This window comes from Hyposmocoma kahamanoa, unplaced genomic scaffold (genome assembly GCF_003589595.1).
Source record: "Hyposmocoma kahamanoa isolate Upper Pololo Valley unplaced genomic scaffold, ASM358959v1 86, whole genome shotgun sequence".
NCBI classification, from domain to species: domain Eukaryota; kingdom Metazoa; phylum Arthropoda; class Insecta; order Lepidoptera; family Cosmopterigidae; genus Hyposmocoma; species Hyposmocoma kahamanoa.
Genome location: NW_020654289.1, coordinates 6,847,650 through 6,870,281, shown reverse-complemented (window position 1 = coordinate 6,870,281; position 22,632 = coordinate 6,847,650). Strand labels below are relative to the sequence as shown.

The 22,632-nt window shown below is 39.1% G+C and overlaps 1 protein-coding gene across 3 annotated transcripts; it reads left to right on the top strand.

The window, feature by feature from the left end:
• Positions 1-246: 246 nt before the first annotated feature.
• Positions 247-21,676, top strand: LOC113234632 (zinc finger RNA-binding protein). Of its 3 annotated transcripts, none has more exons than XM_026469995.1 (19): positions 247-354; positions 548-687; positions 6,993-7,165; positions 9,161-9,284; positions 11,067-11,160; positions 11,242-11,624; positions 12,407-12,717; positions 13,096-13,215; positions 13,379-13,474; positions 13,589-13,777; positions 16,685-16,764; positions 17,501-17,732; positions 17,801-17,924; positions 18,796-18,890; positions 19,587-19,682; positions 19,786-19,938; positions 20,019-20,114; positions 20,232-20,340; positions 20,627-21,676. In XM_026469995.1, the coding sequence occupies exons 1-19, from the start codon at positions 302-304 to the stop codon at positions 20,698-20,700; spliced, it is 2,742 nt and encodes a 913-aa protein (XP_026325780.1). In that variant the 5' UTR covers positions 247-301; the 3' UTR covers positions 20,701-21,676. The 3 variants fall into 3 exon arrangements, with proteins under 3 accessions (XP_026325780.1, XP_026325781.1, XP_026325779.1); XM_026469996.1 differs by having other exon boundaries at positions 6,984-7,165; positions 12,506-12,717; XM_026469994.1 differs by having other exon boundaries at positions 6,984-7,165.
• The last annotated feature ends 956 nt before the right edge of the window (positions 21,677-22,632 follow it).

The window sequence follows — 22,632 nt, the reverse complement described above, 5'->3', positions numbered from 1 at the left end:
TTTTAACAATCGAATAATTCGATTATGTTAAATATCTATCGCCCTACGCAACTTTCGGTACTGTATATATTCGATGTGTATCATCAATTAATTTAAAATAATACAGTGCCTACGTAAAAAAATGTGTCAATGAGAAGCTGTTACTGGTAATAACAGCCACTTGATATTACTTCTACTTTTAAATGTTACTTGATATTTTCGTGTAAACTCTATTTCTTTTTACGACGCCATATTTGACATAGACTAAACGCCGGCCTTTTCCGCCCGAAGCGTCTGTTGTTTCAACGCGGAAAATTAGTAAATGATGGCAGCGAATAATTATTTTGGGTTTACTCACGGAGGAACCCAGTACGGGTAAGCTATTTTTTATTATACTGTTATAAATATTGATCTGCAAGTAATCATTTGCACTAGAAATCCACAATAAATTTTCCGCAGCCTTGTGCTCGTGTTTCTAATCAAAATGGCGTCTTGATGTGTATTGATCGTGGTAATTTGCAGTAAGGTTGCCGCTTTGCGGAGTAACAGATATTTGCGGTGTTTTTAGCGCGGCTACTGCCGGGGCCGCTTACGGTGGCCAAACGGGGTACGCCGTGGCCCCGGCGGCCACTGCGGCGACGTACGGCACCCAGCGCGCCGCCGCCACGGGATACGATACAGCTTATCAAGCCGCAGCGGCTACACAAGGTTAGTATTCTTCTCCTACTCCGATAAAATATAGGCTCATTTGTTGCTCTTAATTACTCGTGGAGGTGTTCATCGGCTGAACTTTGCAGCACTACTCTTGTGTCGCATTGGGTAGGTATGTCGTTTAATCAATACCTGCGTTGCGGCACTGATTGTCAGCTGAACGTAAATCGAATTACGAGCTTACATATCTGCAGAAATAATTTGAAATACCTATGTCGTTGTGTAATGAGTAATGTTTACTTATAATTGTAATTTAAGAAGTCATTTGTTTCCTGTCAGTGAAGTTGTGAATAGAGTGGTAATTATAACGGGATTCTCATACTAAATCAATTGCCAATAAAAACTTCACTTGGGGTTTTTGTGTACCAGTTACAATTTGTCATGGCCAATTTTACCAGGAAATTGTATATGAATTGAGTACTTATGACATGTTAACATTCATGTGTTTATATGCTGCTTAAAAAGTATTGTTTGTTATGTAACTGTTTTCTACATGTAAATACACCATGTAAATACATTTAAGGATGTCGATCATTTGCTCATGGACTGTGTTTTGACAGAACCTATCAGGGCACGGTTATTTGCACTGGCTGTTTTCTGTACATTTACACCCACACGCTTACACTCTCATGTTGGGTGGTTTCAATCAGTTTTGTTGGAGATTTTGTATACATGTTTGGTTACGTAGTATTTTGATCTATCTGTCTGGATTTTATTAACTGTTTTCTTGAGGTATTATTATTATTACAGTAATACACTAGCAGCTCTGAGCTGATGCGTGTATATCACTGTGCTTGTATAAAATAAACGATTTATTATTATTATTATATTGTTAGTTTAAAAAATGTTTATCAAGTCTAGCTTTGAAACTTTTCACTGTTGGAGCACTAATTACTGTTTCTGGGAGCAATTCCACAAGTTCATAATGCAAAATGGCAGGAAGTGTTTATGTCTACAATGCCCATAATATGACTGTTTTAAAATTCATAAATTGTATTTTCTTCAATAGTAATAACTTTTCTAGAAACACGCAGAAATAATTAAAAAAATTGTCGCTAACATTGTAGGAAAAAATGCTTCACCATAGACAACAGCACTGTGGGTGCGTTAATGAAAAGAAAAAGTACTATAATTGTATAATATCTGAAAAAATATCATTTATTTCGAACGATTTGATTTATTGGGCGTATTCTAGTCATACAATAAAAATCAAATTGTGTAATTTGTTTTTTTTGAACGGCAGTGCCGTTTTCGCTGGAATTGTCCTTCTATAGCCTGTACTTATTTAATTTACTGTTGATATTATGTTATGCAGCCTATTTTAAAATTCTATTGTGTGGGCTTTTCATGCCAATATTTTTGTATGCTATCAAAAACTGAAGTAATTTCAGACTATACATATAACGCCAAATGTGCATTTTTTTTACCATACCTGAATTGAAATCTTTATTGCAATATTAATGTTGTGATTTCTACTGTATTGCCCACTAACAGTTTCGAAAATAATGAAAAAAATCAACAATTTGTTGGCCTTTTTGAGATTGAGGTGATCTTTTCTGTCCTGGGAATATAGAGACTTTTAAGTCAATCAAACAATATTAAAGATTTTCACTAAACCAACAGTCATTTTTTATTCTGGTTACATGGTTATGGCAACACAATGTAACTTACTGAAAAATTGAAGAAAGGTAGTAACAAAACTGGTCCTCTCTGTCTGAAACTATTATATATCAAATCATTTGGTATTGGTGCAACGGGCTAGTTTCCGCAACTCAACGTCGAGGCGCCTATTTTGCGTGTGGTGGGTGCAGGGTCCTACTCGTGCCACCCAAGCTCCTCCAGGAATCTCTGCAGACTCTTCAGTTTTGTGAAGATTTCGGGGAGCGACCTCGGCACTCCAAGGTACTTTGCCCTGTAGTTGGCCACACCGGAGCACTCTAGTAGGATGTGTGCGGCCGTTTCCTCCCCCTCCATGCACGCTCTGCATAGAGGGCTGTCCGTGATACCTAAATTGAAAAGATGTTTATTATATGTACCATGACCCATTAGAGCGGCAGATAGAGTGCGCAGCTCTTGTTTTTCAAGTTTGATTAATTTACGAGGTAGACTGGCGTTGAGCGTTGGGAGTGCTTCCCTAGCCTGTCTACAAACCGTAAGGATTGTCCATATGTTATTATGAGAAGATTTTGTACCTTTGAGTATAGTTGTTCTTGACCATTGGTAGGGTAGGGACACTATGGATTCCGGCCCTACAGCATCCGTCTCCGACCCTTTTCTAGCTAGTTCGTCTGCTGCGTCGTTGCCACGTGAGCCGCTGTGTCCTTTAAACCACTGTAGAGTTACGTGGTTGTGTGTACATACCTCCATGAGTGCTTGATGGCATTCATATATAAGCCCTGAGTTAATGTCATAGCTGCTCAGTGCTTGTAGTACTGACATGCTGTTGGAGAGTATTCGAATGGAGTGATTCTTTACTCTTCTCGCTATTATTGCTTCTGCTGCCAACTTGATACCCATACATTCAGCCTGGAATACTGTGTTGTGGTCACCAAGCAGCGGTGTTGATATTCTGATATTGAGGTCTTCTGAGAATGCCCCAGTACCTGTTCCTGAGTTTGTTTTTGATCCGTCAGTGAATACGCGGACCTCACTGAGGTTTAGTCCTTCGTTGGGATCTTCAAACAATTGTATCCTGTATTTTTTGTCAAAAATGTATTGTTTCGGGATCCTATCCACAGTCGCCTCCAGTAGCGGTTCCTCTTTGACTAATTTGTAAAGGATATCTGTATGTGGGGTCCTCATGTGCTTCCAAAGGCCGGTTCTCTTTAGTCGCACTGCTGTTGACGCCGCTTCCTGTCTGATAAACAGTGGGAGGGGTCGCAGGTCCAGCATCGCTTCGAGCGCCGCAGTTGGAGTTGTCCTCATGCAGCCGATCGTCGCCATGCATGCTAGCCTTTGGAATATCAAATCAAATCATTTATTTCTTTATGATACACAGGTTATAAAGTTGTTACAAGAATGAATTTTGAATCACTGTGATCCGCCTTATGGCATACAAAGTTTTCTTAGTTTTAGTAATTCTCATGCAATAATAAGTTTGTTTATCTCTTTTGAAGTAGAGCAGTTTTACATGATCTACTGTTCAGTTGATGAGAACGGCGGGCTCGTGTGACGAATTCAAATAAATGAAGATGACGGTTTACGAAAAGTGACATTTCAAATATATATAAGCATGGTAGAGTCAGTATTTTCAAATTTGTAAAATGTGGTTGACAGCTATCTGTTTTTTTCAAGCCGCATATAGCCCGAATACATCTCTTTTGAGCTTTGAATATGCGTTCAATATGCGGTGCATTTCCCCAAAAAATGATTCCATACCTAAGGTTGGTTGCTACATAACCATGGTAGACAGTCACTAAAGCGTTTAAATTTACTATTTTCGATAGCCTAAACAATGCATAAGAAAACTTTAGTATTTTACCACATACATATTCTAGGTGTGTTTGCCATTTTAGATTATTATCCATATGTAAACCTAAGAACTTTACTGTCATTGTTTCACTGACCTCCTTGCTTTCATAGACCACTCTAGTTTGCATAGGTTTATTGTATCTTTGTTTAAATTTCATAACTAGTTTTGTCAAGATTTATAACTAGATCATTATATTTTAGCCATTCAATAATAGAGTTCAAACTTGTATTTATATTTGTTTCATTGTCATAAATTACCGTACAATCATCCGCAAACAATATTATAAGGTCGTTAATTGATTTAGGAATGTCATTTATGTATATTAAGAATAGCAATGGTCCCAATACGCTACCTTGAGGTACTCCTTGACTTACTATTCTCTGTAATGATGCATATAACTTCTCAATTTTCGATACGGGACATACTTCATTAATGTGTGTCGACTGAAGTCTATTTTTAAGGTAGGATTTTATTAGTTCTTGAGCATTGCCTCTTACACCTTATACCCACAATTTATGCAAAAGCGTGTTATGATTTACATAATCAAATGCCTTGGTTAAATCCATGTATAATGATGAAACGGGCTGACCTCTGTCCATCTTAGAATATATTTTATCAAGAAATTCGTATATAGCCAAATAGATGGAATTATTCTTACGGAAGCCTTTCTGTTGGTCTATCAATATATTATTTTTTTCTAGGTATGAGTAGGTTATTAAGTATTACTCTTTCGAAAATCTTGGACATTACTGGAATTAAAGCAACTGGCCTATAGTTCCCTAATTCGCCCTTATCTCCTTTTTTGTAGAGAGGTTTTATTACTGTCGTTTTTAACTCTCTTGGGAATATCCTTTGTTCAATCTATATCTAATATATTTCTAATCTATGTATATATTTATAATCTATGTATATTTTAATCAAGTAAAAGTAAAAAATGGTGAAATTACAGGCACATGGGACTTTTCAACTGATGCCTCAGGGTGACTGGCACAGTGGCGGTGCCACTCAGATCTTTGAGATTTAAAGCTCTGAGTGACACTGCAACTGTTATGGATACGCGTGTAACTTACCATCAAGCGCATTTGTTCCGTCACTTAATATTATAAAAAAAAAAGAAAAATGTATGGGGATTGGAATAATGCGGAATATTTCATTTTACCCTTTGTTAATCTACCCGTAGCTGATACATTTCGTTTCATGGTTGTTGATAAATAACATCAATTACGACGAAAATTTACGAGTACATATATCAATATTTTTGGCAATATTGCACATCACTTGTTTACAAGTGTGTGATATTTGGCCTTGTACGTGGGGCGCACTATAAGTTTCCGAAATGAATAAGAAAAAAATACTATAAATGGTCAGAAATGAATTTATTGTTTCTCAAAATATTCTCCGTTAGCGTTAATGCACTTTTTCATACGAATCATACTTACCTTCGACTGAAAATTACTTGAACACAAGAGTAATGGACTACTTCATTACTCTTGTGTTACCTTTATCGTAAATATTAATTAATTTTTATATATATTATTATGTCGAATTTTGTATAAATTCACTTAAAGAAATAATAAAGAGTTGGGCAGATACGTACATACAAATATTACTACAAATGTGAAAATAAGCGTGTACACTTTGCACGCGCGCCACTTTGGTTGGTTTCGGCTCATCTCAAAAGACCCATATGCTCGATTGTTGCTTTGTTTTGGGATCGTAACTATAAATCCATGTTTCGTCACCTGTTACTATGTCCAACACCACATCTGACGTTTCTTCGTTGAATCTGGTAACCATGGCATTGCACCAAGTGACGCGATCCGTTTTTTGAGCCTCAGTCAAATTGTGTGGTATCCACCGAGACTTTATAGTAGAGAGATCCACAGCTTTTTCACACCCAAATGTTTGTGTGGTATTCATTGTATTTGACTCAAGCTTATGCCTAAAGACGCCCGAATCTCATGGTATGTCACATGCCTGTCTGTTTTGATCATACAGCGCACAGCATCGATGTTTTAGTTGTTCACAGCAGTGGACGAGCGACCATTACGAAATTCGTCACTGAGATTCACACGACCGCGTTTGAATCCTGCAAACCAGCTATAAATAGTCGTCATGCATGGTGCTTCATCGCCAAAAGCAGTTTGAAGCTAAGCGAAGCTCCGCTGAGCTGTTAAATTACACTTAAAAGTCGTTGAAAAGCATGCTACGAAAATTTTCACGAGTTAAATCCATGATGATGTAGACAACCAATTTCTAAAATGATGCCACAATATAAAAACAAGCGACAGTCAGATGAAACAAACTGTATTCTACAGCTAGAGTTCCATTTTCAAATATTGTAATTACTTTTTAAATATTGTTTATGTAAGTGGCCAGTTTCGGAAACTTTTAGTGCGCCTTATGTACAAGGCCGACATTGACACAAAAGCGTTACAAGCCTTATTAGAAATAAGACAAAAAAGAAACGCGTGTGATATGTTCCCAAATTTATAAATGGTTATTTACTTCTTGTATGCAATGCCATTTGCAAGGATGTGGCAGAAAACAAAGACCGAATCAAAATAAATTAATAAATATTACTGTTTTTTTTATTTCTGGAGATAATTAAGTGGGGTACTTTAGTTTATGAACTTTGTCGCCTTTGGCAAGGCGAAGTAGTCTGCCCGGCAGACGACCCGGTGTAAATTCGCCGTAACTCTTATTGTGTTTTTTTGTAACTCTCAAATATGAGATAGATTATTAGTAATGTGCACTACTGAAAACGTTTCTTTTTCTTTATCTTTATGTATGATAGCATCAAATCTAATAATTGCCACATGTTACACAGCTGCTCACGCGCACGCGCACGCGGCGGCGGCGGCTGCGTCGGCGTATGACGCCAGCAAGTCGGCATACTACCAGCAGGCCGCCGCCGCCTATCCCGCCGCTGCACCGCCCACGCCGCAGTACGACGCCACTGCCGCCAAGCCCGCTTACTCCACGCCTGCAACTTACGCTCAAGTTAGTCCTTCTGGTTTTATTGTCAAAAGGAAATATACAATATAAACAATACAACAAACATATTTATGTTATGAAATTAACTATATGATTTTTCGAATTAACTGGACCTGAAAACTTTTTGCACTGCAACTTGTTTTTATTGCAAAACATTTTGTCAAATGTTGGCATACTAATACAAAATAAACCATGAAAATACTATCAATCATTAGATGAAAGTGACGTGCCATATTCTTTGGACGCCCGCCAGTAAATTCACTATGTTGACTTAAGCTTTGAAAATCCACTCCTATTAACATTATTCTGGGAATATCATCCTGTTTTGATGTTTTTTGATGAGCCGACAATAGGTATAGCAAATAGACTCGTTTTTAACCGACTTCAAAAAAGGAGGTTCTCAATTCAACTGTATGTTTTTTTTGTATGTATGTTACGCGATAAGTCCGGTATTTGTGAACCGATTTTCATGATTCTTTTTTTGTTGGAAAGAGGTACCCACCTCCACAGTGATCCCATTTAATTTTGAAGAAAATCATCCATCTCTAAGGGTGGCTGTTCACGTATGACGATTCATTTTCATAAATAGCGCCTAATTTTTATTATAAGGAGCAATTATTTTAATGGTTGATTTTGCTATTCTCCAATTCAAGGCGTTTTTCTCTCTTAATATACTTTGAGTAGTGAGAACCGATTTTCATTATTTCCTGTGTCAAGTCCCGTATAGTGGCGAACTAGGGGATGAATCCGCGTTTGCGCACTTTCAGGTAACCGATTTCAATAAAACTGGTAATTATATGTAATTCCACATACTTTTGGTATCGGTTTTTTAGTACTCTATACTGAGATTATTTGAATATGATGTTATTAATCGAGTTTCAGGTTTTCATGATTGTTACACATAGGAAATGAGACTATTTTTCCTATATATTCAATCAAGTTCGACATACTCCAGGTCTGTTATCTACTCAGGATGCCGCGCGAGGCCATTGAAATTAAAAAACATCCTAAATTCAACAGGAAAGATGGTTTTTCAATGCTACCAGTTTTTCTTCCAGTATTTCCTCTGATGAAAAATCCCAAAAAGACATAAGACTGCAATACTAATTAATATGCATTAATTTATTCTAATTTCCATTATTAATTAATAATAAATGTAACCTAATAAAAGTTCTCATTGTTATAATAAAATAATTTGAAAAACGTATTATACAGTGTAAATTGGAACATCCTTTGTAAAATTAAAGTTAAGATATTACATTATTAGATATATAAGGTCTTTATTTAATAACTTTTGAAACTACAGCGGAAAAATAGGGTGGTTTGCATTAATATTAGACCTAACTGGTTGATGACTTTACCATTTCAGTCAACTGTGACCATGGGACCTCTAAAGGGTCCGAAAAATTGGTTTTTTTAAAAAAAACAAATAGATGCTATTTAAATCCGAAAAAATAGTTTCATTTCGTATGATGTTACTAATTTTGCTTTTATAAAGGATTACTGTAAAATGTTTGCAGTGTTTTTATGATGAACATAAAAATATATACTTGAGAAAAGTCACTGTTGGCTGAATATATGAAAAAGCTGGAAAGAACATTTGTAAAGTGTAGTTTCATGTGTGATAAATTCTTTATGTCTATTCAGAGATTAATTGACATAACCATGGAAACATAATATTAAACATGGTTCCAAGTGATAATTATTATAATTATCTTTATATTTATACAATTTATTACAACGGAATGCTGTACCACTAGCAAAGTCGTGTATGTAATAGATGTATATTTGTAATAAGACGTATCCAAACGTATCAAATGACAATCTCTAAAAAGTCGCAATCCATATCGTTTTCCCAATGATTTTTTTTTAAATAGTTTTCTCACTGTTTCTCATTTGAAGTGATAAAATCTTGATAATTTCAAACCCTGTTATTAAGCCTGTTAATAGATTGTTACAGAATCTCGTGATAGGGGTGAAACTGAATGATTGTTTGTACAGACGGGGGCGCGCGCAGGCGGGGGTGCTGCAAAGGCGGCATACGGCGGCGTGTACACCGCTACGACCGCCGCTACTTCCTACCCCACGCAGGCATATTCGCAGCCCGCGCAACAGCAGCCCAAGCGTGAGTAAACCATCTATGTACCTCTCAATGTTTCTAGCTTACTGGTATTGGTTGAAGCAATACACAACTGGATAATCTGATGGGTAGTCATGCCAAAAGGTCAAAACAACTTCTAATTATTTTCGAGTATACAGGCTTTATATTTGAAAGTGAGACATACTTATAGAGTGTGTTATATTCCTGATTCTGAACCCAAAGAAATAATGAACTTAAAGTTGACAAAAAAATTTTTTTAAATTTTTTTTATCGACTACTACTTGAGAACAACATTAGTTATCGAAATCTATGCACATCACTATTATTGCTCCGACGCAGCTGCAAAATACAAAGCGCAGGTCGGGGGTGGGGACGCGGGCGCATACGCGAAATTGCTCAGTGCACGCGCGACCTTGATCTAACGAATACACGTAAATTATATGTACTTCCGCTTGCCCGATCGCCGCAAAATGGATATTTATTCTAACATCGAATTGATTGAGATGGTGCGACTTTATGCAATAAGTGGTGATAGTGTGAGGCAAGCTATTGAAATGTTCCCAAATCGGAGTTTACGCAGAGGAGGTGAACAGTGTCGAAGTGTTGCGTGAGGGGATTGTCTCAGCATTTTATACTGTAAGACAAAATGTGTTTGTGTTGTACAATTTAAAACAAAATTTAGTATGCCGTGCTAGACTATGCATTGTGGAAAACGGTGGACATTTTGAACACTTGCTCCGTACCAAGTGTAAATAAACTGTAAATAACTAAAAAATCAATAGTTGTAAATAATTTGATTTTACATTTTTAACTACGACATAAACCTCAATTCTTATTAAATGATAACTAGTTACTAAATCATAAACTTATCTTTTTCAGTACGTAAAACATTTCAATGAAAGTTCAAGTAAAAAATAATTAACATAAGCTAAATGTGAAATCATTGTTATTGTTGCTGTCTCACTCGGCGCTGGCTTGGTAGCATTCTCATTACACTCGAAATCAAGCGTAAAGGGAATCGGTTTATTCCTATGTACACTTCAAAACACATTTGTTGATTTATTTTTTGTTCTATCCCATATCCTAATTTTATTTTAGTCTATGTTAAGTTGTAACATGATTTACTATGACATGTATGAATATGTCTCAATTTCAAATATACAGCCTGTATAACCAGAAATAGAGACGAAATAAGGACCATCCATCCCTGGCAACTCATCAGGTAAATGGGCCTCATATCAACTCTCGTTTGAGCTGATATCACAAATTAGAAAACTGAAATAGTAACAGCGCCAACAACTGACCTGTGTGTACGTCTCTGTATATTCCAAAAATATTCTGTATTTATTGTAATAAAGAGACATTGGGGGCTGTCCCATTCGGTGGTGTGGGAAAAACAGCAAAATATCTAACGACAAAATTAACGGAATCACATTTCATCAGTAATTAAATATTAAATGTATAATTTTGCAATTTTCGTCCATTATAGGAAAGCTCAAGTTAAACTGGTCTTTTTGAAGTGAAACAATTGTCGACACCCGTCAATTGTTTCGAATTCGGGGTAGCCAATCGGAGCGCAGTTGTCACTGTAATGATTTGGCAGAATAATTTTCAAACAAATTGACTATTCGTCGCTTTTCTGGTTATATACTCGTTATTAACTACCACCTAGCAACGGCGGGGGTGGATTCGGTCCGTAACTGCGATACTTAACGACGTACGTTAAAACTCCTATGTGTGCATGTTGTCGTAGTCGAAAACTGCAATACTTTTAAGGTGGGAAAATGATGTACATTTTTTTTGCAGAAACTGCAAACCGAGGCAATACTGCATATGACACTGCGCTGTACAACGCGGCGACCATGTACGTAGCTCAACAAAATAAAACTGGTGGCGGCGGGTAAGTGTCTATTGCTGTATTATAATTATAAAGGTGTAAGAAGTTGGTATGTACGGTTCGTTTGACGTGTTCTGGTGGCAGCGGGTGGAAGAACTACAACAAAGGTGGCGTGGGTGCTGGCGCAGCGCGGCGGCCTAAGCCCCCGCCGAAGGCGCAGCAGCTGCACTACTGTGACGTATGCCGTATCTCCTGCGCCGGTCCGCAGACCTACAAAGAGCATCTGGAGGGACAGAAGCATAAAAAGAAGGAGGCAGCCGTCAAGCTGGCGGCGGCGGGAGCCTCGGCGGCCAGCGGCCGTGCGGCGGGAGGCTCCTCGCTGCGCTGCGAACTATGTGACGTCACTTGCACTGGCGCCGACGCCTATGCGGCTCACGTACGCGGCATCAAGCACCAGAAGGTCGTCAAGCTGCATACCATGCTGGGGAAGCCTATCCCTTCTACCGAACCCACTAAGCTCGGCAATGGTGAGTAGAGAGAACTATGATTATTAAAGAATTGTTTTGTGTTATGTTTATTGCTGAAGATGCAATGGAACATTTGTTAATTTACATTGATATTTTTCTTATGTGTATCCCTGTTGTAGTTTGGTGTTTCTTGTTATTCTTATATGTATAGATAAATCGGTTTTGTTCATCTACTATGAGGTATTAGTTTGGTACAGATTAAAAAATGTTTTCTTTTTCCAGAATCCTTACTATTTGTTTTTCAATGTTGTAGTCTATTTTTGGGACTGTTCCGTTTGGCTTATTTGACGTAACAATATTTTTGCGGAGCTCGAAAGTCTACGTGTTAGTATTCAGATATGCTCTCCAAACTCAGTTCTAGAATCGAGTGGAGAACGTATTTGTACTGCAAATGCACGTGCTGTTCCTCCCCGATGCCACAATATCATATCTGTATCATCGCGTAAAGTCGGCCGTTGCTGTACGAGTCAAATTTTCTCTGTTTCAATGATATCAAAAAATTTCGGCACTCGGTACAGATATGGAGTGTGAATCTATGGGCCTTTTTATGTCTAAAAATTAGTTAAGAATACACCAAGTGGGTTTTAGGTATTAGGAAAATTATTCAGAACACAAAATTGGCAATTGGAAAAACCATTGAAAATGAAAATCAAAATTTATCTATCCAAATTAAGCTATTGATGACTTTGAGTGTAGTAACTGTAGAAAAGGCTCATTTCTTGGTGAGAAAATGCCTGTTTCAGTTAAAGCCACACTCACTAGAGAAAATTTGACTTTATCAGCCAAAAAGACGGTGGCCGGGACGCCCAAGATCGCGTTCGTTGCCTCGGGGGGGCTCAGTACTGTGAACACGAACACGAACAAAGATGCGAAACCTGCAGACAAGGAGAAGGATGGCGACGAGAAGGACGAGGACGGCGACACCGAGCCTGAGGTGCAGCCTGTGGGGCAGGACTACATTGAGGAGATCCGCGGCGACGACGGCAAAGCGCTCTCCTTTAACTGCAAGCTATGCGACTGCAAGTTCAATGATCCCAATGCGAAGGAGATGCACATGAAGGGCAGGAGGCATCGTCTGCAGTATAAGAAGAAGGTACGCTGATTCAAAACGTCGTATGCCGTCAGCGTTATGGCTTTAACGGACTATATAACTTGCTACGGCAACCGCATGCGTGATACAGCTTAAGGTGTCACAATGGCCAAAGCGAACTGTCGTGACACTGAGCAGAGTATTAGATAATTCAACATTCTTAAATTGCCTTCTTTTTACCTTTACTTTCGAAAGAAAATTCCCAATGATTATTTAGTAAAAGGTTTGAGGAGGTCGTCGAGCCTGGCGGCTGCGTTTTTGCGATTGCCAAGAGATCCGATCGCCATATGATTACAAATTTTAATGAGGGCTAAGAAAACTTACCTGTCGATATTTGGTTGATGGTTTGTAGTAGGTAAATTATTGACGTATATTGTGCAGGTGCAACCCGATCTGGAGGTGAAGGTAAAGCCTTCGATGCACCAGCGCAAGATCGCCGAGGCCAAGGCACAGCGCATGATGGCGCGCGACGAACTTTGGGCCAGGAGGCGCATGCATGACGTGAGTTGTATACATTTAATTATCGTGCTTACAAGGGGACTTTTAAATGTGTAGTGTGTTATAAATAACCCACATGAAATCCTGTGGTGTTTGCAATGGTTGCCTCTTTGATACAACGAGGGTTTTGTGCATGTACTAAAATTAGATCACGGTCGTATGGCAGGGCATGGAAGAAGACGAGCGTGCTTATTGGGAAGGCGGGCTGGAGCCGTGGGGCTGGCGTCCTCCGCACCCACCTCCCCTGCACCCACACCATCACGTGAGACTTTGGTTCTTTATCATAACGAGCTCTTACTACTAGCCACTCGTATTATTTATCTTAACAATTTTTTTTGCGACATCTAATACTTTAATTGAGCCGCAACGTACGCAGGGCATGGGCATGGGTTACGGGCCAGTGGGCCGGCGGCCCGAGACTTCAGACGATCGCCACGTAATCGCCAAGCATGCTGAGATCTACCCCACGGAGCAGGAACTGCAGGAGATTCAGCGTGCCGTTTCGCATACCGAGAAGGCCCTCAAGTCGCTTTCTGATGCGTTGCAGGACCAGGCCAAGCCTAAGGTAATTTTGTGATATTGATGTACTATACAATGTGTTGATTTGCGTTCTCGCCATACTTAAGAATTAATAATAGAAATAATGCTAAAACATAGTCTGTTCTATAATAAAGTTTTGCAAAATTGACCGTAAATCATCGCGAGCAAAGACCCCGAGCCACCAGCGCTTCACCGAGCGATACGTAATCTTTCTCGATCGCTTATTTACCAATTTTTTATTATGATTATGTATTGCTATAATTTACTAATTATTTACAATAATTAGAAAACTTCGACTGAAATTTTTTTTCGTAACTTGAGATTTGGTACTTACCAACTTTAGGTTACAAGAAAGTATTGCTGGAAGTGTCCACCACTAACTATAATACAAAGGCTATACAAAGATAAGCACGTTGTCTAGAGTGAGTCGGAAAATGCCCAAAAAATTAAGTTGGCGTAGTGTTCATTGGAGGTAGTTTTGAAAGCAAAGACTTTTTTGCGCTTAACTCTTCGACACTAGTGATCTCCTCCGTGTAAACTAAACCTTTTACAATACTCCATAAGTAGTAATAACGCATTTGCCGTCCATAATGAGAAGGAGCACCACTTGATGGTAATGTTAGTTCTGGTGAATCTGATAGTGGCTCTTTTTTGCACTATCTCTTGTTTACATAATAAACTATGAAGGATTTCGCCAGAGACTAGCTAGAATTGCGGCAGGCGCTTACCCCAGTGCGTGAGCGAGTGCACTGATAAGGCGCGGGCGCTTACTGCGTTTGAGAAAGAGATAACAACACTTTGGCGGTTCCTTTGTCGGTCCGCTGCGCTATAAGTTTTGGTAGCACGGACCGTGCAAGTTCAATACAATACAAATACAATACAAAAATTATTTATTGTACACCAAAAAAGGACACAAATACAATACAATTAAATTAAAAATAAGCGGTGGTACAATGGGCGGTCTTATCGCTTTAAGCGATTTCTGCCAGACAACCTTTGGATGGAAGTAATTATATAATTCATAGGAAAAAGACGGTGGTGTATGAAGAATTACTAAATCAACAGATAAAAATTGATAAATAAATACAAATATACATATATTTATAAATAAATAATAAAACCAATACATATATATGAATATCGTAAACTACTATATATTCTCATACTTATAAATATAAAAATTTCTAAAACTTAATTTCAAAACATAAAAATACCTAAGCAGTCCAGGTCAATGATTTCGCTTGTTGAATAGACAAAGGTAAAGCGTTCCACAAACGAATAGCCTGAACAGTAAAGGACTTGTCGTAATACTGGGAGGTATGCAATGGCATCTTAAGTTGGAGAGTTGAAGAAGAGCGCAGAAGTCGGGGGTTGTATTGATGGGCGAATTCAAATCGCTCCTTAAGATAAGGTGGTGTGTGAGGAATAAATAAGATGCCATAGAGAAGATTAAGAATATGAGCATTCCGGCGAAGTCTAATGGGTAACCACTTCAGCTCATTGCGATAAATGGAAACATGATCAAATTTCCTCAGACCATAAATGAAACGGATGCAAAAGTTTTGTAGACGTTCGAGTTTGTTGAGCTGTTCTTCGGTTAAATCCAGATAGCAGGCATCAGCATAATCAAGAATTGGAAGAAGAAGAGTTTGCGCAAGCGCAGTTTTCGTGGCAATAGGTAAACAATTACGTAACCGTCTGAGAGATGCGGCAGACGCAAACAATTTGCGGCTGGTCTCAACTAATTGAGGTGCCCAAGATAGCTGCCTATCAATAAGTATACCTAGATTTTTAACATTGTCACTAATTTTAATGTAGGTGTCGTCTATAATAACCTGCGGCAAGCGAAACCAATCTATCGTGGATACCATTCTAGAGCTGCCAATAATAATCATTTGCGTTTTCGTTGCGTTCAGCTTAAGACCAAATTGTTTACTCCACGTCGAAATATGACGGAGATCATTATTGATTACCTCAATGGCTTCGTGCAGGTTCAATGACCATTGGATCAGGTGATTGCGATCGATGTTTACCTCAATTAAATAAAAATTAAGAATTTTTTTTGCGGTTTATTTTTTTTAGTGATTTGTGTTCAGTTTCGAATGACCTCTGTAAATATAGCGAGAATGCAAACCAACAGATTGTATATTGGTGATTTATGTAAATACAATGTGATGATTTGTAGTCTCGCCATATTTACAGAGGTCATTCTATATCCGATTTACAATCATCTGCTTGATCCAAAGGTCATTGACTATCGCGGCTCGTGCTAAACTTATAGCCATAGCGCAGCCGGAGGAACCGAGAAAGTGTTGCTATCTCTTTCTTTCTCAAAAGGAGCACACGCGCATGCCTATAATGCGCTCGTTTACGTGTTAAGACGGGGTGGGGTTATTGCCGAACTCGCCGCAATTCTAGTGATCTATTAGCTAGTCTCTCACGAAATGCCACGTGGTTTGGTATGTAAACAAGAGTCAGTGCAAAAAAGAGCCGTTACCATGTTCACGAGAACCTGCATTACCATTCACTGCAATAGCGTGACTATTCTTATGGCATGATGTGAAACGTTTGGTTACGCAGAGGAGATTTACGAGTGTCGAAGAATTGCGCGCCAAAATCGTCTCTGCTTTCAAAGTTCTAAGTCGAATGTGTTAAATTGAAATAAAACTCACGTGCGAATCTCTAGCTTCGGTACGGAGCCAGCCACAGCAATAATTTCATGTAATCTGAAGTTGGTAAATGCCAAATCTAAGTTTAAAAAAAAATTGGTTTCTGTCATTGACCTACCAATAAATGGACGTCGGGTGTGCTATATATATATATATATATATATATATATATATAGCACAGCTATATTCAAGTTGATAGTACGATATTACAAAATATGACAGTCTTGTAAGAATATCTATACAATCAAGGGTTTTGATTATAGGGACCAGTTGCCGCTAAGAAGTCTGAAGACAAGAAAGACGATAAACCGGAAGGTAAAGAAGATGGTCGCGACAATCAACTGTGAGTAACGCAACCATTTCTATTTAATTTGTTAGCATAACAACTAAATGTTTGTTTCAAGTTGTTATTAATTTGCTCACTGTACATTTCAGTTTATCTAGTGTTAAGTTTTATTCCTGGTCTGAGTACAAACCGCTTTTCACCATATTTCCCTGTCTGTTTTTGTTTAAATTATTTTGTGTTTGCTTCCGCGCTACGGCCACAGCAAACAAGGGTTGAGTAAGCTGCCGATTAAGATAGAGCAAATTAAGAAAGAGCCAGGGCCTGACGATCGAATGAAAGTGTGCAATATTCCTTTGCCTGTTGCGAGTCAAGCTGTTAAGAAAGAGCAACCTCTCGTCAGGGAAGATGGTCAAAAACGTCAGCCGTGAGTTGCTACGACCTAGCCGTTATTTAGAGAGAAGTAGGCGCTTGTTTTGTGTGCTGATGAAAGCACCATGTTGTTTACTTTCGCGTAGATATTTCGCTTTTTGTAGAATAGTGCATAGTTAGTAAAGTAGATGAGATTTAAGATAAAACATACGGAATAGGATAAGTAGCTTTTAACTTGTTATACAGGAGTTGCAGTCGCAAGTTGGAATTATTTCGATTACGATCTGCTGAAATTTATAAAAAAAGTTGTAATTTCATCGGTTTTTATTGAGGTGACGACGTGTTTCGCCGAGTCCTATCTATCTATAAATGAATTGTAAATGACAATTTTCGGTGCTAATGATATTTGGACGTACTGTCGCAGTTTCTCGTTCATGGGTGAGGGCGAGTCGGGGGCGAGCGGCGGTGAGGGCGCGAACGTGGGCAGCGTCATGCGCGCGCTCAAGGGCGTGATGCGCGTGGGTTTGCTGGCCAAGGGTCTGGTGCTGCGCGGCGATCGCGACGTGCGCCTTGTGGTGTTGTGCCACGACCGTCCCACCGTCACGCTGCTCAAGCGCGTGGCCACCGATTTACCCGCTCACCTCGCCAAGGTCAAGGTGAGCTCCTTCGGCATCTCGAGTGTAGGATGAGCCGCGTGCGGAGTCTACATGTGCTGATTGTCCAGGGCCCCGGCGACGAGCCCAAGTACAAGGTCGAGTTGCAGCCGGCAGAGGGCGCTGTGCAGGTGTCAGATGGCACTGTCAACGTGCTGGTCAGCCTCACTTCGGCTGTAATGCGCGAGCCTGCAGGTACGTTGAAAGCATCGCTTGTCGCCCACGTCGACGCGCCAATTTCACTCACCTGTTCTATATCCCTCCTCCCGCTATTGAGCGATCTGCGAGGTCGATCTCCTGATTGTACCCTTACCTCGTTAACGTTATAGCTGAAATTGCCGGTCGATGTCATCGACGAAAACACAATTCGACCAAATTATCTGAATATATGTTAATAAAATGTAATATGTATTTTATATAATAATTTACTACTTTTTTTTTGTTGAAGATGGAAAAAGATAATTTGTTCCTATTTTACCCGCCCGCCCGGGCCTGTGTTGAATGCTTATTTTTAGGTGTGCATAGGGTAAGAAGCGGCCAGAAGAAGGGTTTTTGATCATCCTCCGCAGTGGTATATTACTATCTTAAACCGAGCAAACATAATATATATTTTATTTTATGTATTCTTAATATTATATTCTTAATTTCCTATGTCCGATTCTCGATCCCGTTTCACTAGAAGAATTCCCTTTACCTTCTTTTTTAAAGTAATATTATTTACAGATTTACATGATAACATTGCAGTCAGTATTAAACTTGCTAAGTAGTGTTTGGAATGCGAGGAGAAGACGTAAGACGATAGTTCGGCCGTATCGCATCACACGAAACCTATAGATAAGTGAGCGTCACGGCACGAATAATTGTCGACGGCCTTGTATTTTTGCCGAACGTCCCTCGGGCGTTATATCGGGACGAGATGACCAGCCGTGTGATCCCGCCCCGAGTTAATAACACCCAGAAGTGGGGCCGCAGTAGGGCAGATAACTGCGAGTGTGTGTGCGCTCATGTTTGCCCTGTTTTGATGGTCGCTGTGATGGTCAAACACCCTTTGTATTGTTGTCGCTAGAGGGCGGCGAGGTAAAGCGCGACGACAAGGACGTGCTCCCGCGGCAGAAGTGTTTGGACGCGTTGGCCGCCCTTCGGCACGCCAAGTGGTTCCAGGTACATTCGCCACTACACTACGTGTGTGCACTCCATACTAATCACAGCTGGTTCAGCCACGAGCGTTTGCAGCTGCACTTATTACCGTGGGTCCCATTTTTTGCCTAATATAATTTTGGACATTTATATATAAAAAACCTCGTGGCGGTGTGAAATTCCGCCCTATTTGAAAGCAACAATTAACAATCGTTAATTAGTAAATAAAAATAAATCCGTTTTAGTTGCAAGTGCTTTTGGTTTGACCAATCATTTTTTGTAGCATTCACATTGAGTTTTGTTAAATACTCTTGTTTCAGTCATATGAAACATTTTTATCTGTAAAAGTTGGAGTGCGCACGTATTTATTAGTCACATGTTTGTTTTTATTTACCATCAAATAGTAGTATTTTAAGTTACTAAAGCATTAAGATGTTGAAACCCCCATGAACATGTGGCTACAAGTGCTTATCTACGATAGAAAGCTGCGTTTCCGCTCGCACTTCGATAGCCAATGGGAGGTATCAGGAAACGCAGTTTAATAAACAAGGAAACGTGAATAACACCATATTTATTGCTCTTATTTCTTTGGTGCTTTTGCCCACTTAACTGTAACGTAATTCGAGCTAAGAGAGGAGCAATAAATTGGGACCCGCGCGTGCTGCGACCCTGCGGCGCGCGCGGCCACCGTCCGGCGTCTGACCGTATATCTGTGTGCAGGCTAGAGCGGCAAGCCTGCAGTCGTGCGTTATCATCATTCGCATCATGAGGGATCTTTGCCGTCGTATTCCCAACTGGACTCCGCTCAACCCTTACGTGAGTCAACATTTCTTTCGAATCCATATGTAAGAAAATAATGAACATAAAAGCAAATGTTTTAACCTTGCGAAAATGACCTTTATTGTGTGATGTGGCGTAGGCAATGGAGTTGCTGGTGTCGGGAGTGATGCAGTCCGCGGGCTCGGCGTTGTCACCCGGCGAGGCACTGCGCCGTGTGATGGAGGCCGTGGCCGGCGGACTGCTACTTGATCAAGGGCCTGGATTGCGGGACCCCTGCGAGAAGGAGCTTGTCGTACGTATTAATTAATCTAAGCGAACAGGACTGGTTTGGTTTTTAATTTTGATTACCATAAATGGTTTATTGGTTCTTAGGATGCTCTCGGCAATCTGCCACCGCAGAAGCGTGAAGACTTGACTGCTTCGGCGCAGCAATTCTTGAGACAAATCGCATTTAGGCAGATTCACAAGGTATTTTCAGGCATATTATTTTTATTAAAGCATTTATTTTAGATTTAGTAATAGTTTACAGATTCATTTCGAGCTTCAATATCATCTTGAAAAAACTTATCAGAATGTATTCGGCAGGTGCTAGATATGGAGCCGCTGCCTAAGATAAAGCACCCTACGGGTGCGTGGAAGTTCCCCCGCAAACGCAGGCGTTCCAACACTGACGCTGAGGGCGAGACGCCTAACGGTACGTACTGATTTGTTTCCAGGAATACAAAAAGACCGCGAGTCATGTAGGTAAAGATTGGAAATGATGATACGATGACGAGTCGTAGCGCGCGATTAGTCGCAGGTAGCGGACGCAGATGCGAGTTTTTCGACGCTGTGTCTTGCTGCCTGCTTCTACCGTTCACAAAGACGACTTTTAAGGCGCTCCTGATCCAATCCCACCGTGCAAAGTAAACATTATGTTTGGGTCATGATTCCTAATCGTGAGATGAGAATCGTATTATTTAGTTTTGTTTTCTTAACAGGTGAAGGCAAGGTAGTGAAAACCGAGGAGAAATCTGATGCGTCAGAAAACAGCGCATCAAACGCGAAGAAGTAACGCCCGTGCTCGCGTCATCCTCGCTTACCGACTCGCTGTTCTTTTGTGATCACTCCGCAGTCGGTGGCTAGTCAACCAAAGTCACTGATCGACGCATCTGCTTGGCTGCCTATTCAGTCGAGCACACCAGTAACAGATCCGATAGATATTAGTTCATGACGAGGAGCCAAGCCTGTTGCCTCGAAATGCAATAATCTGGTAAACTACACTGAATGCAAGGATGTCTATTTTGTGTAACATATTTACCCATCCACAAGTTTTTTGGTCACACAAATATTATGTATGTATATTAATATTATTTTTGTGGAGATCTGTCCAAAAACAACAAAGATAGCTGTCCCGATATATTTGTAGTGTTTTAAAATTAGGTAAAAGTTTAGGCTCTATATTATATTGTAATTTAGAACTAGAATGTTGAAGATTGAGAGACAGGGATATAGTGTACGCCTGAGCGAGTGGCCTGATATGGTAGGCAGGAAGAGCACGAAGGAAGCCGATTCGATTAGGGCTCTTAAGATTTTCTTTATTATTAGGATAACAGTATTTTGACATTGATATTTAGTTCCTTGTGTTTCGACATCGTCGATTCGCTTTTGTTCGCCTGCTGAATAGCAGTGTTTTTGTCTGCTGAATAGCAGTTTTTAATATTGATTATCTGTTTTTTTCTAATTTTATTAATTGTAAGTTGTATATTTCCTGAATACACATCTGCTGCCTACAAATAATGTAGAAGAAAGAGATCTGTTGCATCACCTTATAAAACGAGTATCCTGAAATTAGAACCATTTTAAACGGTACTCTGCCTAGCACTGAATATGATTTGATAAATTTTAGTGTGATTTTCGCTTTATTATTATTTACTAGGAATAAGGTTACATACAAATATTAGAAACCTTTTAGATAGATATTATAAAAAATTCAACTGATGTGAAGTACGACTGTGAAGTGAAACCTTTATGATTTGTTCTCTCGTTCTCTCGTGGGGAGAATATTTCATTTTGTATTCTATAAAATATGTACTTTTCAAAAATTAATGTCAATAAAGGTAAAATGACGAAATATTCACGTATTATTATTTGAAGCTAGTGTGTGGCTATACCCAAACGTTACTGTAATCGAGGATAAAATATACATTCAAGTTGGTCCAGTTCAAAAATAAAGAAGATTTAGGGTCTGTCTACACTGGAGTAATCCTATGTTTTAATCCCGAGAAGCGCCTATAATTGAGATCCGATTATTTCGGTTAAGGTCAAGTGGGTTAAGAGGAACACCGGGGTAATACCTAAAGTAAAGCGTTTAGCACTATAGTCTCAGTCGATAAAACAGACAAATTAGTTTAAAGAGATGTCGCTACGATGTTTAAATTATTTTTTTTTTTTATTTATTAAGGCTTTGGCAAAGCCATCAGCCTAAACATGAAGTTTGTTTCTGTAAATATGACCGCCACAAAGAGGATAGGCAATTTGAGACGGCACGCGTGTTTGGATTGACTCGGGATTCCTTAAAACGGGCCGATACGGATATTCTAGTTCGAGATTCATATAATTTCGCGTTTTAATCTTCGATTAAGGCACAATAGCACTATTTATTTATTTATTTATTTATTTATTTATTTATTTATTTATTTATTTATTCATTGCTTGCTACATGGTTTTCTTAGATCTAAATTTTACATTTTTTCCTTATAAATATAGCACCCCGGTAGGGCGTTGCAACGTCTGAGAGAGAGCACACTTTACAATATTCCATTTACATATCTATTACATTACATGTCATATTTATTGTCAAAAATTATACATTACTAAAATAGTCAAAAAAAATTCTCATATAATTACCCAATATCAAAAATAAAACTTACATTAAACAAATCAAAACTAGTACAGTATTTGAGTGTTATTTTCTGAGAAAAAATCTTGTAATGTATAAAATGCG